The sequence below is a fragment of the Dipodomys merriami genome, unplaced genomic scaffold, assembly GCF_024711535.1.
Source record: "Dipodomys merriami isolate MVZ:Mamm:240054 unplaced genomic scaffold, mDipMer1.0.p SCAF_11, whole genome shotgun sequence".
Lineage (NCBI taxonomy): Eukaryota > Metazoa > Chordata > Mammalia > Rodentia > Heteromyidae > Dipodomys > Dipodomys merriami.
Window position 1 is genome coordinate 16,289,995 of NW_027202382.1, and position 18,104 is coordinate 16,308,098.

General features: G+C 33.5%; 1 protein-coding gene across 3 annotated transcripts in view; it reads left to right on the forward strand.

Moving 5' to 3' along the window:
• The window catches only part of Zcchc7 (zinc finger CCHC-type containing 7), a 195,458-nt gene that overhangs the window by 167,138 nt on the left and 10,216 nt on the right, over positions 1 to 18,104 (forward strand). For all 3 annotated transcript variants that reach the window (XM_070010016.1, XM_070010019.1, XM_070010017.1), the window contains one exon: positions 1,782 to 1,817. In XM_070010016.1, the coding sequence (XP_069866117.1) occupies positions 1,782 to 1,817 (36 nt within the window). The remainder of the gene's footprint in view (positions 1 to 1,781; positions 1,818 to 18,104) is intronic.

The following is an 18,104-nucleotide window of genomic DNA, read 5'->3' on the forward strand; positions in this document are numbered from 1 at the left end:
TAAGAGAAAAGAAGTTGCATGTCTCTCACTATTAATTTTCTCTATCAGGCGTCATCTTCATGTACAGAGCAATCAAATGATTGTTCAAAAACCAAGAAATTCTTTTTTATTACTAAATTGCTGCAACATAAGAAAAGGTCACATGATAGTGTGGCATTCTGCCAGTCTATGACAACTCAGTGATTGCGATTTTTCAACCGTATTATTCTGAGGACACTGTGGTAATCAAGAACTATCCATAACTAATGTATAAATAACTGCTTGCTTATATCTACAATAATCCAACTCAAATTATATATACACAGCAAAATGCTTTTGATAGAAGGTAGGAAATGAATATTTAAAAATATATTGTAGATCAAATCTTTCTGTGTGACTATGTTTATAAATACATATATATTCTTAAGAACTTTCATAACCTACAACTTTGTTACTGTCAATTGGTACTAAAATGATCTTTTCCTCCTACACTAGATGTACTTTCTAAAAATAGTTTCCTTTTATCACTGTGGTTCATCCTGAAGTCTCATTTGTCTTAGTGGTTTTTTTCAGTGAGGGACTCTTTGGAAAATTAATATGACATTAAAACTGGAATGCTGATCATGATCGATCTCATTTTTACATCTTTCATTAGAAAATTACATAAGATAGCTAAAATGCATAATAGACCAAATTTCTTAGTACAGTGAGAACATGCTATTATTTACTCTTTCTGTTTTTGTCTTATCACTAAATATCTTTAGAAGAGATTTTTGCTAATCAGAAGGTATTTCCTGAATTATTAGCATGTCCATGGTATTTGCAAAATCTTAGTTTTATCACAACTCTTAAAAAAACGAATGAAATTTTCAAGCAAAGCTATAAATTTACATTGACTTTAAAAATTGAAATTACTATAGTGTTGAAATCATAGATTTAGTTACAAAAAAGGCAAGCTTTCTGCCACCAACAGTTCTTTTTCTAAGAAGATGGTAACTTGATTAACTAAAGCGCATGATTAGAAATAGTCTCTTTACCATAATTTGGGTATAAGGAGATTTATATGTATATTCATAAGAAAATGTCTCCTAATCACTGGTTTTTGCTGTTGCTGCTATTGAGTGTATGTTTGTTTTGTTGCTACCTATTCTGATTTCATCCTATCTTTTACAAAATGATTGAGGTTTTATTGAGTGTTTAAAGTTATTTTTCTACAAATATAGGTTTGCAGAGATTTAATGTTTAAGAGGAAAGGCATGGATGTTCAGCTTGTTTTTTGTTTTTCATCTTTTGATACTCATTTTTCACAGAATACTAAAAGTTAGCACCAAGTGATTAGATGGTAGATAGCAACAGATCACAAATATATAACTGCAGTGAAATCTTTTTTAAAGCAGTTGATGTTAAATTGCTTTCTATCATACTCCAAAGTTCAAAATGTTCTTTTAAAAGATATACTTGGTGAGTCTTATTGATTTTGGCCATTGCTGTTCATTTGCCAGTTTAACTGAGTTACGTTTCTTTATCACATCTTAGTGCCCCAAACTTCTAACCTGAGAATAAAAAAAAGAGAGAGAAAACTTTGTTACTGGCTTTCTGACAATGGCAGGGAGTGTGTTAAACCAGTGTAAAATTCAATTAAACTGTCTAGCCAGGTTTTTGAAGCTGAAATGCAGACCCTTTCTGTTAAGCTTCTTATTTTCCTGTGACCGACACCGGTGGATGCTGGGTTATGCCAAAACCAACAGTCTGTAAAGTACCTTGTTTCATGCTCCCAGATGATCAATATTTTTATTTTCCAGGCTTGCCCAGAAATCTGGAGGCAGTATCACCTAACGGTGAGTAGAAGCACCTTTTTTATTTTCCCCAAGATCCAGCCTATTTACCCTTCTCTGAACTGCTGACCATAAAATATAGACAAGCATCTTCTGCTGGAAGATAATAAACATCTGGAGAGTTTTTGTACTGAAACAGTAATAATATACTTTTTCTCTTCTGCCCTGCCCACTAACCTATCCTTTATCTTTCTCTTCCTGAAAGATTTTGATTGTTTTTATCACGTCATTTAATAATGCATCATGGTATCTCTCAGTCTTCCTAGACTATATTCATTAACTTGAAGAGGAAAAATATGTTAGACACAAGAAGAAATAGCAATAATGAAGTATCTTTAAAATACTGTATTGTAACACTCTATAAGAATATAATCCACAGTATCTTCCATTGTCCTTTTTATACCTTTACTGAATCATTTATACATTTTAAATGGAGCTAGAAAAGGCTTAATATATCCTTCCTATTATAGCACAATTAATTTATCCTTGACTTATGTAAATATCTACTTAGTATTCAAATTATTCACTTCTGTAATTTGTTTTTATTATGATTTTTGTCTAACTAGAAGCAGAAACATAATTGCTATAGTATTCAGTTAGCTAATACTCAATATCATTGTCAGTTTACTCTTACTCAGCTTAATTTCAGAAATTCACTACAGCCCTACTAGTCATTATTAATGTCATTTTTAATTAAATAAATTGTGCCATAGACCATGTAAATTGTCTATATACATGATAATTGTTAAAAAAAATTGATTTTAAAAAGGTTGTAAAAAAAGAGAAAGGACAAATTTTTTGTAAAACAAGTCTTCTGCTTTCCTCTAACAAATAAAAAGTCAACCAAGAAGTATACCCATTTCCCATTCTGTCAGAGGGCCAAAGGCAGGCATAGTATCAGGTGTTTTCATATTTTGTTATTGTTGCTTATTTAAAGCTTTTCAGTAGAAAGTTATATAATTCCTCAGCTATCCCTGAGATCCTAAATAAGGGTTAAAAGCTTCCGTATTATACCAAAAGATATGTTTATACCCATATGTATTACACATTCTTGTGATATATGTAGTATATATGAGCACAGTATGTTTATGTAATAAGTTTTTATAGCCTAATGACCTCATTATAGCCTAAACTTGACCAAATCATACTTAATGCTCATTGTCAGTATTTCTATTCTCAGTATTTTTTGTTATCTTTATTAAACAACACCCTAATAGATCTGTTTCTTTTAATATTTTTTCTCTAATTCAATAATTCCAATTTTGAAAACCAAAAGTATGGGAAGTACTATGCTATAACTACTATTTTTCATTCTTTGCACTTTGTTCTTTCATGTAACTGTTTTTGAAGAGTAAACATTGATTTCAGGTATAACAAATATTTGACAGTTTGTTTGGAATCTTAGTTTCTCAGAAACATAAATTGTAAAAAGAATAGTTGGGACAAAACAAATAACAAAATGAGTTTGCCTTGGGTAGAATATGTATACATTCTATTTGTAGGCAAAATAAACTGAATCAAAGTTCCAGTCTAGATAGTTTTTCAAACTATTGTTGAAGTTGCCATCACAGTTTATAATGATCAAGTTCCAATGGGTAATGAATATACTGGGTAAGTATAAATGTAACACTAGCATGTTTATAGATGTGTTACTAATATTAACTATTTAAATTACTATCAGTATTTGGGCAATGCCTAAATGTATGCAATTAAGCAATTTTCAATGTTGAGTAAAAGCAAAGATGCATGCTGATTTTAGTCAGCTTCAGTTCTTTTACTAAGCGATGGACTGCCATCTATTGACTCACAGTAGCCTTCACATGTGAATATGGCATCAATCAAAGCAAAGACTAAGTAACTAGATTGGAATTGCTAAATTCATTTAAGCCAATCTGCTTAAAACTCTGGAACTTTCAACACTTAATCATGAGTTCATTTGTTCTTAAAACCAAAAATTATCTGTTGTTTACCCACAGAAGACAGTTTTATTTGAGGTTAGGGATTGGAAATGTTTACATTTTCTCAACTACTTTTATCTGCCTTCCAACTAATAGGACTAAAAGGTCATTTACACAACTTCAATATAAGGAATCACTTTCTCAAAAAAACAAAAAACCTGTAGTTTAGACAGAAGATTGGTTTCCAGATACATAAAATGGTGGTTGATTAACATAAATGGAATTGTAAAGTGGTCCAAATTAAAATTCCTTAAAACATTTTGAAGTAAGAGGGTTATAGAAGTGTTCACTATTTTCAGCAATCTCATAAGACATAAAATGGAGTTTCTTTTGACATCTTGAATCTGACTAGAACAGCTCTCTAACCAAACTTGATTTCATTGAATTAGTACAAACTAAAATCATCATTCAGAAGGTTTTGTGCTTTAAAAAAAAAAAAACTAAAATACACACACGTACATGTGCATACATGCTAATAACCATTTAGCTATGCTGTTTTTCTTTATTAAATTTTAATGGCTATAAAAATCATAAATTTAATACCTGCAAATTGTTGGTTTGGAGACCTAAATGGGGAAAAATATTTTTATTTTGCGATTACTTAATATCCTCCAATAGTTCATATATTTACCTCCTCCAAAAATGTCTGAAAAGTTTTAAATTTTTTAAAGTGTAGTTCTATTTTTGAATTTTAATTGTCCATTTTCTGCTTAATTTTCAGATTTTTAGTGAAGCCTATCTTGAATATTCTTTTTTCTCTTATAAATAAATTAGCCATTCAAGGAGGAAAGCCCCTTCCCAAACCCCTGTCATTTCCCATTTATATATATTTATTTTTAAATCTAAGCTGTTATGGCCACCAGTAGTTTTGCAACTAACGAAGTTTGTAGCTAGTAGAGGCCATGAGTGTTATGCATTGGACATTTTGTTAATGTTTTAATCTACTTGTTTTAAAAAGTAACGAGTTTGCTGTATGGTAGCTGTATATAATGAGAACCAAAAGGGATAATGGATTGTTTATGTTTATTTTGGCCTTTGTGTATCCAGACAGCTCTGCTACCATTTATTTTAGCTACAGATATAAAGATAAGGAGGCAAATATAACTTTCTTATAATAATTACATTTTTAACTTTATAATGTTTTACATAATGCTTGGATTACTTAGAAATCACACTTAGAAAATTAAAATACTTACTGTCTGGAAAGTGGGAATAGTAGAGAAATGAGTTCCCTTGCGTGGCTGTCTGGCCCAGAAAGGGCTATGGCCAGAGTTTAGTAGTAATCAATAGTAGTCTTATCTGGACCATTTAAATGGCTGAGTATGTTATGGAACCATAGTTAACAATATTCCATTTCATTTTACCACTTTGTTTTCTCTGCCTACCTGGAAATATCAATCTAGAAATATATTTTCTTGGTTTCACAGTATGAGAATGTTTTCACAGTATGAGTTCTGCACTAAATGAGAATTTTATCCTCTAAAGAATTCTGTGTCATGCCACAGAGTGTGCACCCTAAATGTCCATGGGAATTTAACTTAAGAACTATGTTTTACAGTTCAGAAGAAGGAATAAGAAAACCTTTATCCTGGGATTGTAATATAAAATACAGTAGATAGCAGTTTTCTAACTGCTAAATTTTTAACTGCTAATTTTCTAAGACTCAAATGGGATGTTTTTCTTTAAAAAAAAATAAATTAAAATGAGAAGTAAAGACTTTGAAAAAGCCAACCTCACCATGATCTTTTTCTTCCCATGGTGGGGGGATGCTCTCTCTTAATTGGTTATGTGTTAGGAATCTTAAATATCTGAGTGCTCCTTGGCTATAAAAGCAGGCTGCAAAGGCCACAGAGACCATGCCCACACCCCCAGTATATATCTGGAGAAGGGGCATGTTTGTGAGTGCATGTGTGAATATGTTTAAGAAAATGGAATTAGAAGGGTTGGAGATACAGCTCAATGGTATAGAGCACTTGCATACACTCCATACACAAGTCCCTAGGTTTGATTACCAGAGCATGTACACACATGTGCATGTGTATGCGCACACACACATTCGTGCACCACAATAAAACTAGTAACATACTGCTTTTTAGAATAGTAACTCCAGAAAAGTGAAGCCTAATTCTCACTGTATTTTGAAGTTTTTCACAACAAATACTCTAGGTACATTTTTTTGTGGAGGGTCTGGAATACAGATTATCACAAGCTAACACAGTGGAAGCTCATTTTAGAAGCTCCTATTTTGGTAGTTCAATTTACTTTGCTAACTTAAACCAAGAATGCTCTTGTATAAATAATAGGGAGTTTTCCTATACATACCTAGTATTGTTTCATGTTTTAGTTATCCAAGTGTAAGTGTTGCTATTAAAATATCTACCAAGATTTCACGTTTAATTTTTGTTAAAAATGACTTTTATACCAAAACACTACTAAAGTTAATGTGATTATGATCTGATCATTCAGAAGTTATGTCTGCTATACTGAGGACCATCTTTTTCTTACAGTACTATAAACTAGATTGCTCTAGTTTTCAATTTACTTGGTATTTGAATGATGAGAGAGGGGTTTTTTTTGTTGTTGTTTTTTTGTTTTTTTTTTTGGTTTCATTTGTTTTCTTTTCTGCATTGCTGGGGACTGAACCCAAAACCTTCCTCATACTAAGCATGTACTTTGCCACTGGGCTGCACCTCCAGCTGCAACTAGAATTTTTTTTAATAACCTTTGATTACTTACTTCTAAATATTCCTGATGACTAGCATAAGAAATGAATTTGGACAGTGACCAAAAATATTTAAATTTTTATCAGATGGAAAATTTACATAGTTTTATATTAATTTTAAATGTTTATTAGGAGCGATGGGTGACAATGTTGTCAGACACCTTATACTCATATACTGTTTTGTAGAATGGGAACTTCTTTGTACAACTACTTAAAGATAATAATAAAAAATTAAATTTAAAAAATTTTAAATGTTTATACTTTTCTTTAGGAATTTAATGTCTTGGCCATGTTTTGAATTTAGTATAAAAGACAGTTACTTTACAGAGTAAGTGAACTCATTTTTTTCCTTTATTTCACTGGCATCTTGGACCAGATTTTGCCTGAACATATCATTGGAAGCATTTGGAAAATGTAATTTCAAAGCAAATGAAACTTGGAATTATCAATCTCAATAAATGAGATTCATTTTAAAATAAATACAATTTGCCAAATCATCAAAAGGCAATTTTCTAAAGCTTCTCCTGTAAAGGAAAATAGAAAAAGTAAATGCTGTGTATTATAAATGCATGCTGTTTTTCCTCTCATGTTTCCTAAGACATTAAAAAGTCATAAATACAGGCTTATGTTTTTGAATGCAGGTCAAACTTAGATTTGGATATAATTTCTTTAAATTTAGTGAAACACATGGTAGAATATTAGTATTTCTTTTGAAAGGAATATTAAGGTATTCATTTCCTTAGAGGGAATTTGCAACTTACTTGATTTTCAGTATTTCAGTACAAAAATTAAGTTAGTTTAAATAGGAAATCAATATGGCATGTTTTCAGTAAATTTTTTTCTTGCATTAGTGTAGTTAAATAATATCAAATACTTTATCACAATAATCCTAATTTAGAATTATGTGGTTCAAATAATGAAGTGGTAAAAAAGTATTTAATACTTAAACAACTTAGGAAAAACTTAATATAAATGTTTTGGCCTAGACTCATCTGTGCTTTTGTCACACTATATATCATTCATGATTTAATCATCAATCATAATGCTTTAGCTTATTTTTTAGGTAGTACATGTTGCTCTGTAACAAACATAATAACAGCCTTTCCTTATTTGACAGAAAAAAAAATCCCTGCGCTTTTTGTCTGCCCCGTAGTGGCTGGGAAAAGACCTGTACATTTAGGACTTGACCTATTAACCAGATGATCTTCAACTTTTACTTCTCTTTTAGAATTTTAAAGAAGTTCTTGTGGCTACTCATTTCTTACTGGGCTTGACAGAAAGATGGGGAATTATTCATTTTTAGTAGTCATTTCTCTTCTTTATATATATTTACTTTCACTTAAAAAGGAATTATTTAAGTCCTTATGGGGCAATTTGCTCTTTATGATTAAATGACATGGTAATTATATTCTGTTTCTAAGTGTTTATAGTTTCAAGATATATGGCATCCTTTAATTTTTTTTCTTTCATCTCTTTCAAGAATACATCATTCATACAATCTGAAAATAAACAGAATGTGTATGTGCATGCACATGTGCACACACATACACATATGCACATGAGCATCGGTTCTGGAGCCACAGCTACACTTTCAGCTTTTTTGGTGATAATTGAAGGTGAGAGTCTCACGGACTTTCCTACTTGTTATGGTTTTGAGTGGCAATCCTCAGATCACACAATCCTAAGATTGCAGACACATGAGCACCAGGACCGGGCCAAAGTAAAAACGCATTTTTCTACTCACAACTCAGTATTTTGAAAGAGTACCACTATTACAACAAAAGTGAATATAAATATAAATATCTTAAATTTTTCAAAATTCATGTAGTTTATCAGTGTATAATATCTGAATATATGATCAATTGTAATCTTAAAACCTGAAATGTGTAATGCATATTTGGTCATAATGAACATATGCATAATGAACAGACAAGTATAATGTAGAAAAACTTACATTTGAGTGATTATTTTTCATATGTTCCTGAAATGAGTGAGGCATGTCATTCCTTAAGTATACTGTAGGTGATTGATTTTGTTATATTCTTCTAGACATTTCATTGAAGCAGTAAATATATATAAGATAGTAGACCAATGCCATTTGTGTTAAACAATCAATTGATTATGATAAACTATACCCTTTAAGGGAAGGGTATAGGTCAGTCATTTGAATAATATATAAGATAAAAACTCCTAAAAAGGACCCCTTGGCTTCTTGCCAAGAAGTACAACATTCAGAACAATGTCTCTGAACCTGGTGTTGTATTTTCTGTTATGCTGTAGACTTCACTAATAGATTTCAGTTAAATTAAGTTTAAGATTTTGGAAGCACTGTCTATTCAGTAATTAAAAGATAATGAATTATTGTTCAAACTGAAAACTGGTCATTTAATCTCCATATATCAGAAATTCATGGTAGTTATGTGTAGATCTGTGCTTTTATAGATACTTTTTCCAGCTGTTTTGAGCTTAGAGCATTAAACCTCAGACCAATAAGTCTGGCTTTTAAAAAAACTATCAAAATATTAATTGACGGGCGCTGGTGGCTCATGCCTGTAATCCTAGCTACTCAGGAGGCTGAGATCTGAGGATTGCGGTTCAAAGCCAGCCCAGGCAGGAAAGTCCGTGAGACTCTTATCTCCAGTAAACCACCAGAAAACCAGAAGTGGTGCTTTGACTCAAGTGGTAGAGTGCTAGCCTTGAGCTGAAGTGCTGAGGGACAGCACCCAGACCCAGAGTTTAAGTCCCACGACCGACCAAAAAAAAAACCATCAAAATGTTACATGAAGTAAATGAAAGTAGTTTGTATTTATCAATTAGCAGTTAAGCTAGCAGATTGTTTTCATTCTTTTTTTCTTTTTTTATTTCCCCCAGTCCTGGGCTTGAACTCCCACTTGAGCCACAGCACCAGTTCTGGCTTTTTCTATTTATGTGGCACTAAGGAATCAAACCCAGGACTTCATTCATGCTAGGCAAACACTTTACCACTAAGCCACATTCCCAGCCCCTCTTTTTGTAAAAAAGTCAAAAAAGGATTTACTGGATACATTATGTAATATCCATGCTTGTGAGTACCTACTTTATATAAATATGCCCCTTTATAGATACTCATGGACTGTTCTACATTTCTTTGCAGTAGAAAAACAAAATTTTGGATTGTGTCTTAATGTTTAATAAAAATCTCAATTTTAGCCAGGCACTGGTGGCTCACACCTGTAATCATAGCTACTAAGGAGGCTGAGATCTGAGGATTGCAGTGAAAAGACAATCTGTGCGGGAAAGACATGAGATACTTTATCTCTAAGTAGCCACTAGAAAACTGGAAGTGGAGCTGTGGTTCAAAGTGATAGAGGGGCTAGGAAGTTGGCTCAGTGGTAGAGTGTTTGCCTTGCATAAGGCCCTGGGTTCGATTCCTCAGCACCACATAAGCAGAAAAAGCTGGAAGTGGTTCTGTGGCTCAAGTGATAGAATGCTAGCCTTGAGCTAAAGAACTGAGGGACAGCACCCAGGCCCAGAGTTCAGGCCCCATAACCAACAACAAAAAAGCAAAAGCAAAGTGTTAGAGTACTAACCTTGAGCAGAAAAGCTCAGGGACAGCATCAGGACCTAAGTTTAATTGCCTCAGCCAATAAAAACAAAACATCTCAGTTTTATCTTTCTTGCATCTTTGACCTTTCCTTTATTTATAATTGTCTGCATTTCCTCCTTATTTTATTGAAGTCTTTAGAAAAATGTGCTATGAAATTTGCCTAGAAGCTGGAAGGAATATTTCTGAATTACTAACAAATACAGTATATCAAGCAAAAAGAATGTCATCTTTGAAAATGTACTTTGGTTCAGTGCCAAGTTCCTTCATGTGTTACATGTGCAAGTGTATTTAACTTGTAAGAATCTATACCTTCATTTGACATGGGGGTAACACCTAGTAGATTTTTATATGTGTATAAAGAAATTATAAAGCATTTCACACAGTATCTGCCACATAGAACATGTTTACCACCATTTAAACTTCTATTTCAAGCCCATGGAACCTTCAGCACCTACAGAGGTGAACTCTGGACTGATATTCCAAGTACAAATCATCATAATGTCTTTGCCAATGACAAATAGACCCATAATGAACTCTTACCCCAGCCTCCTAAAAATGTTTCCTTTTTTCCTTTTCTTTTTGCCAGTCCTAGAGCTTGGACTCAGTGCCTGGCCACTGTCCCTGAGCTTTTGTGCTCAAGGCTAGCACTTTACCACTTGAACCACAGCTTTTTGGTGGTTAATTGTATATAAGAGTCTCATGGACTTTTCTGCCTAGGCTTGCTCTGAACCTTGATCCTCAGATCTCAGCCTCCTGAGTAGCTAAGATTACAGGTAGGAGCCAGGACTCCCAGCTACAATGTTTCCTTCTTATAATTACTGAAGTTAGAATACTTACAAAATTATTTACTTAAGGGGTAGGAGGCATGGTTCAGGTTGTTATCAGTGAAAGCATCAGATACCAAGTTCTTGGGCATATGTACATACACACATATATAATTACATCCATTTTTATTTTCTAATTATTTATATTTGTCTTATTCCTTTCCATACAATGTAGATGAGTAACTTGTTTTTATTTGTTTTAGAGACAAGATTTCATTTTGTAGCCTAGGCTGGCCTGGAATTTATAATCCTCCTACATCATCCTCCTGAGTGTTGGGATAACAGGAATGGGCCACCAAATTCAGTTTATAGGGGTATAACTTTTATTTTTAAGCAAAGCAAACATTTAATTAAATATTTAATTTTCCTAGAAATTATTATTGAAAACATTCATGATTAGAGCCAGATACTGGTGGCCCAAACCTGTAATCCTGTCTACTCAGAAGTCATGATTCAAAGCCAGCCAGGACAGGAAAGTATGTGAGACATTTATCTCCAATTCACCACCAGAAAACTGAAAGTGGAACGGTGGCTCAAAGTAGAGTGCTAGCCTTGAGCAAAAAGAGCTCAGGGACAGTATCCAGGCCCTGAGTCCAAGCCCCAACACACACACACACACACACACACACACACACACACACACACACACACACACACACACACACACACACACACACACACACACACACACACACACACACACACACACACACACACACACACACACACACACACACACACACACACACACACACACACACACACACACACACACACACTTATAATTAGATCACAAAAAATATTTAACCTATTGCCTTCCTAATAAAAAATGATTATATGAAATATATACCATAATATGATAATACAACACATATTTAACATCCAGAGGCCTTAGTTAATACCCAACACCAAAAAACTAAAAACAGTAATATCACAATTAAAAATATGTATTAAATCCAAGCATTGGTGGCTCATACCTTTAATCCTACATACGCAGGAAGTTGAAATCTGGACTATCAAAATTCAGTTGGCCAAGGCAGAAAAGTCTTGAGAGACTGTTTCCAACTAACCAGCAAAAATAATAGACTGGATGGATATGTGGCTCCGATGAGTGGTTCCAGCTGTGAGGCAAGAAAGTCAAGCTCGAAGCTCTGAGTTCAAGCACAAACATACACACACACACACACACACACACAAAATAGGTGTGTATGTGGTGTATGTATTATATATGTATAGCTACTTAATGCCCAGTAACTTCAGTGTCATCTATTGTTTCCAAAAGCAGTTACAACATATAAATTTTTACTTCCTATATAAATGAGAATAATATTAAATTATTCGTACATACCAGCCTTGATACATTCTCCTCATTTTAATCAGATGAGAAAGGAAACAAAATAACATATTAGGATTTTGTATTTTAGGTAAAACTACTTTCTGCCATATCATGACTGATGCCCCCAAACAGCCAGATTTCATAGCAAAATGTAATGAGTCAGTTCTTCAGACTCCAGCTGTATTTGTTTGTTTGTCCAGCAAAAAAAAAGGCAACACAAAAACTCCATGCTTTCTTAGTGAATGTGATATATATTCTTTTGAAGAACATTCCTATCCTACATTTGCTTCTTATTTTAAGACAGGCAAGGGCCAATATGGGACAGTTTGTAAAAGCAAAAAAGCATTTATTTCCCCTTCCTTGAAACAGGTCCTTGAAGCTATGGAATTCCCTGCCTTTGTGAATAATTGTTAACAGTATTTCAATAGAATAAGTTAGGGGAGAGGGCATGAGTGTGTCATATGAGTTATGATAAAAATGAAAATCTCAGTTTATTTAGATCCCCTGTAAATTAACTAATAATTATAATACAGCTATGGTTCTATAGTTTTCAATGCAGGTTTATGTTAGTTGCATGTAAAATGTATTCGATTTTAATAGGGTAAACATTTCAGATTATTTGTAAGATGTATATTAAATGTGTTTTCCATACTTTATAGTATACCCCAGAAAACCTGCAGATAAAATATCCGTGTCTCTTCTCCCTATACCCTGTCTTCACACTGTCCTCATCCCTCTACCCTGCATCAAAGCTTGTGGTCCTTTTCCATCTGTGTACTAAAAGGTTTCTTTGTAAACCAGGCCATTTGTCCATCATTGTTTGGGGTCCAAACAGTGGTAAGATACCCTGTCACCGATCCCACATGCTATGAATGGCAGCTTCTCTCCGGACAATTGGTGGAAGGTCTGAGAAATATTCCTGAGAGGATTATTTAACCTTTCAATTTAGAGGGCACAAAGCCTGGCTGATTAATGAACTTTCTGATGGAGGCCGATAAGCGGATCTATTTCTTTATTTCCTCTAAAAGTGATTCCTTCTACTGTCCATATTACTATAATCTTAAACATAAAATGTGGCAAATAGATTAAAAAACAGCACTAAAGAGTTTATCTGGCTGGCAAACTGAAGGAGCTAAATTAAAATTGGTAATGACAGCAGTGGCTCAGCCTCATATATGGTTTTTAAATGCACTGTGTATTTTGAAGAGACTTATTCTCCAGCTCGCCTGGTAATGACTGCGTTTGGTGCACAGACTGGGGCTAGCTTCTGTTATCCCCACCCTACCCCCCCCCCTAAAAAAAATGAGTTGTGTTATCTGGATGGCTGCAGACACATACGCATCCCCCTTTCTCACTGCATGGGCAGACAAGGTCGATAGCATTACAAGGTATTTGTGGCAGTGCTTGTTTCAGTTTTCAGAGCTGCCAGTTTCCAGGCGGATTTGAATTACAAAAGAAGAAGCTGGCATGAAAATTGAAAGGTTTTATCGGCTGGTCTGAAGCCTCATAGCACATTGCTTATTTATGCAGTCCATTTGCACCAGGAAATATAAAAAGGAAATACATTTTTAAAATAAGGCCATAAAGACCCAGATATGTTTAAGATGGCAAATAAAATATAGATACCTATAATATCTTTCCAGGAAACGATTTTCACTTAATGTTGCACATTACTTCAGAAGAGCATTTGTGTTGCTGTCATAAATTTGTGCGTTTGTGTCACTATGTAGGTAGTCTCTGGGGATTAAGAAGGAAGCCTTTGCTAACTTACTTTAAAATTAAAATAGACAGAGGGATAACTCTGCAGTTTGAGAGCTACATTTGAAATATTTAAATAGGGTGGTAAATTAAACTTAAACTAACATTTTTGCATTCCATGTAAAATTAGCTATGGCCCAGTGAATAAATGCCACTACCTTTAGAGAAAATTGGGATGCTTTTTAAGCCAAGAAGATTTGGAGCATTCAGGGAGTGAATTACAGTGATCCTCACTGTCTTGCATATGTTCATTGTTCTCTGCTTACTGACAATATTCTTTTTGTTGTGGGGGGTTTTTTAGTGGGGCAGGTGTCTCATTTACAAAAAGGATGATCCTAATTTAGTTCCTTTAAAAGCTCCTTTTTACAAAACTTGATGATTCTTTTCTATTAGTCTTCAAATATATTGTCTTGTAGGTTTTACCTAGTACTTAATGTTAAAAATATGTAATCGTTTCACTATTTAGATTTATACCAACAGTTCACATTTGTTTATATTACTTTAAAATAGTTTTAGCTTATTGACAAAAATACACTCATGCAGTCCATTAAACTGAATTATGTAAGATGAATACTTAAGTACACAAACATATAATAGCACAAGGCTTTGGCTAATCAATGGCTTCTTTACTGGTCATTTGTAACCCTTAAAATCCATGGTTTGTAAAACTTCAATGTATCTAAAAGAGAGGTATGGGGAGAAGTTAGTTGTATCTGGAACATTCAAATCAATAAAGCAGCATCCTTTTTTCTACTACAGTTCAAAAACATTATTTGAGTCCATTTTCCAATAAAGCAAATTACTTAGCTAAACCATGAGCAATGCAATTTTTTGTAATTTTCATTTTCACCAGCATCTGATACTCTTCTCATGTTTTCATGACCTAGAATAATTACTTCATATAGGGTTTGGAGGAGTTTTTTTGAAACAAAAGTATCAAAAGCAAACGTATCTGCTGCATGCTAATGATGTGCTGTACATTTTTTTCATGAATTTTCATAAGGATTTTTCTACGTAGCATGTGTGGCTTAATGATGTAATCACCCGATAGACTAGAAAATGCTCCAAAGGAGACGTTCCGGTCTGTTGTGTACATAATACATGTTTCAAAAATCTGCCTAATTAAGGAATTACCCACTGGGTTGGCAGTCTGTTGGACATATCACATACTTTTAATGCATAAAAATATATGTATATTATTATATACAGTACTTTTAATTCTTAGGATGTGGGAGGAAATGGCAACATTACCCACTGGGATGCAAGTAAATTCTCTTTTCACAAAGAAAAACTTTTTAAAAGCTTAAAAATTTTAAGGAAGCATTGTTTTACAATAAAACCAAATCTTCAGCTCAGGACGAAAATTTCTCCCAATATTTTATAAGGGAAGTGAGGGAATATTTGCCAGAACTGTGTGCAAATAGAAAGCTTTGTCCAAAACCATGGGGGAATGAGGCCTACATTTCAGATTGCAGGTATGAAGACCCAGCTCAAAGAACCAACTTCAAGGGAAGAATATCAGTCTATGACTGCTAGTATACAGATCATCATTGTTGCATGCTCATACATTAAACTTCATTTCCCTTTACTGAAAATCTCTTTGTCCAACTTAAATTTCTCACTTTTATTCCCTTTGTACTAAGATGATAATGGTGTTGAATTTCCATGAATGTCTACTGAGTACATTTCTTTTGACATTTATGTATACCAAAAGAAAGGAGAGAAGCCCCCACCCCCTACCTTCTTTCCCTACCTACTCCTCATAATACTAAGTACTTAAAAACTGTCTGTGGTCTTTTTAAGGTCACCAGTAAATAGGAAAAGAATGTATAGTTTGAATTCAAACTGTTTCCTTCTCAATACAAACAGAATAGATCACTTTAACTAAGGGACCTTGCAAGCTTTCAGTTTAGAGAGTAACGTTTTCTTTAGAAGTCTTATTTGATTCCTTGGGTTGAATCTTTTTAATACATAAATATTGGGGAAAGAATTACATTAGTTTGTTAAAAGGATATATTGATTTGGAAATTTCTTAGAAGAGTAAGAACTGTTCTCAAGCATGAAGATCATACTGATTTAAGATGTATTGGGCAAATGCATTTGTTCAGAAAGATCAGAGGTAGAGGTAATCACTACTTTCTCAGTGCTGTACTTTGTTGTGAATACTTTTGCTGTTTTTAATATGCCTATTAATATATGTTAACATGAAAACTGGGTTAATTAAAACATATAGTCTATAGTCTATATATGTGATTATAAATAAAATCTATTTTGTGTTCACAAAAGTAGAAAAATCCCTTTAATTAGTGAAATTAATTGCATCCTGTATAGTAATAAGCATCAATTAGATGCAAGCTCTCATTGGATCAAAGTCAGTTTAGATAAGGGCAGCTCAAGGTCACTGAGGGAGATGCCCAGCAGATTCATTTGCATAAAAAATTACTGTTAGAAATAGGACACTGAGGCAGCTCTAGCATTTTGATCTCTTGGCCTTTGTCATGGAGATTCCTAGTAGTGAAGGGAGTGAGGCCAGTGTCCCAGATAATGATTAACTGTTTTAATGGCATTCATTCATTCATTCGGCACTACCTACTCATGCAGAAAAAAGGGTTATGTAAAATGACATTAGAAGAAAATCATTTGTAATCGTTGCATTGGGCTGCACTTTGAGGAGACATTAGAAGTAAATCCGTGGCGTGGTAGGCTTATGCGTTATCTTCTGATATTTACTGAGTTTACTGGTGCATGAAAAGCTTTCAGCAAGAATAGCAGATGGGATGGACCTTTCATAGGTAATGCTATCTACCAGGTTATTACTTCTATATATTGATAGTAAAGTAATCTCCAAGATATCACCCTACAAATATAGATTATTTAAATGTCTGTAAAAACAAAAAAAAACTTTCATAAATAGTTCACTTGCAATATATTGGGTCAAAGACTTTAGATACATTTTGACTTCAAAAAAGTTCTAAAACTATATTCACTCCTTTGCTATTAACTTTTTGTCAGCAGTACAGGCGCATGTGACAGAACCCTGAACCCAGAGTTAATCAGTTGACACATTCTGCCTTAAATTGGATCTTTACTGTTAATTAAAACTAAAGGCATACTGCAAGGCAGAAGTGTTGAATCAAGATTTGTATTTCTCATATTTTAAATAGCTTAAAGATTTTTGTTAGATTATAGTATAAAAACTTGTCCACTGGAAATCATTATTGAATTTTCAGTACTGTATTCTAATACAGAAATGTTCTCTAATTAGGTAAGATCTAGGCTGATTTCATTCCTATTAAGTCCTAGAACATGATAGTTTATTAAAATGAGAGCATGTAGATAGTGCTTGCCGTGTCATTTACTAATTAATTATTGTGAAACAGTTTAGAATTTCATAGCACAATATAAATACTGATGCTATTTTTATTAGTTATAATGGAAGTTTTTAAATAGTGACATTATTCAGATGAATAAGCATCAAATGTTTGCACTTCAGAAAGAGGTATAACTGAACAGAAGGGCTATATTTAAGATTACTTTCAAAATAAAATTACGTGTCAATGTGAAACATGCTTTCAGGATTGATTAAGAAGGATCTCTCCATCCCTGTCACTCTTGGCTTTACTAATTCCTTCCTGATAGGTTCCACACTCTCAATGTGAAGCTGAAGAGACACTAAGGAAGCTGGTAGTAATTTATTCAAGCTTTTTAATATGTATTTATGTCCCTTAAGGACATAAATAGTTTCTTGAGGCACCTAATTGTTATTAACTGTAGCTAAAATTTATCAGATGTTTACGGTGGGCATATGTTTATGGTGGGCATATGTTTACATATGCATTAATATGCATCCCTTATTATTTAGTATACTTACTGAACTTGTACTTATGCTTAGTTGTGTTCCAAGAACACAAAAGCAAACAGATCCTTGACTTCACAGAATATACTTTCTCCTTGCCTGGTGGGAAGTGGAGTGGATAACTAAAACAAGTAAAATATTTAATGTGTCAGATATGAAAAGAGCCATGGAGGTTTTTTTAATTTTTTTCTGGCTTTTGTTTTTTGTTAAGGGATTTGTTGGTTGGAGAGGCTCAAAAGGAAGGGACATA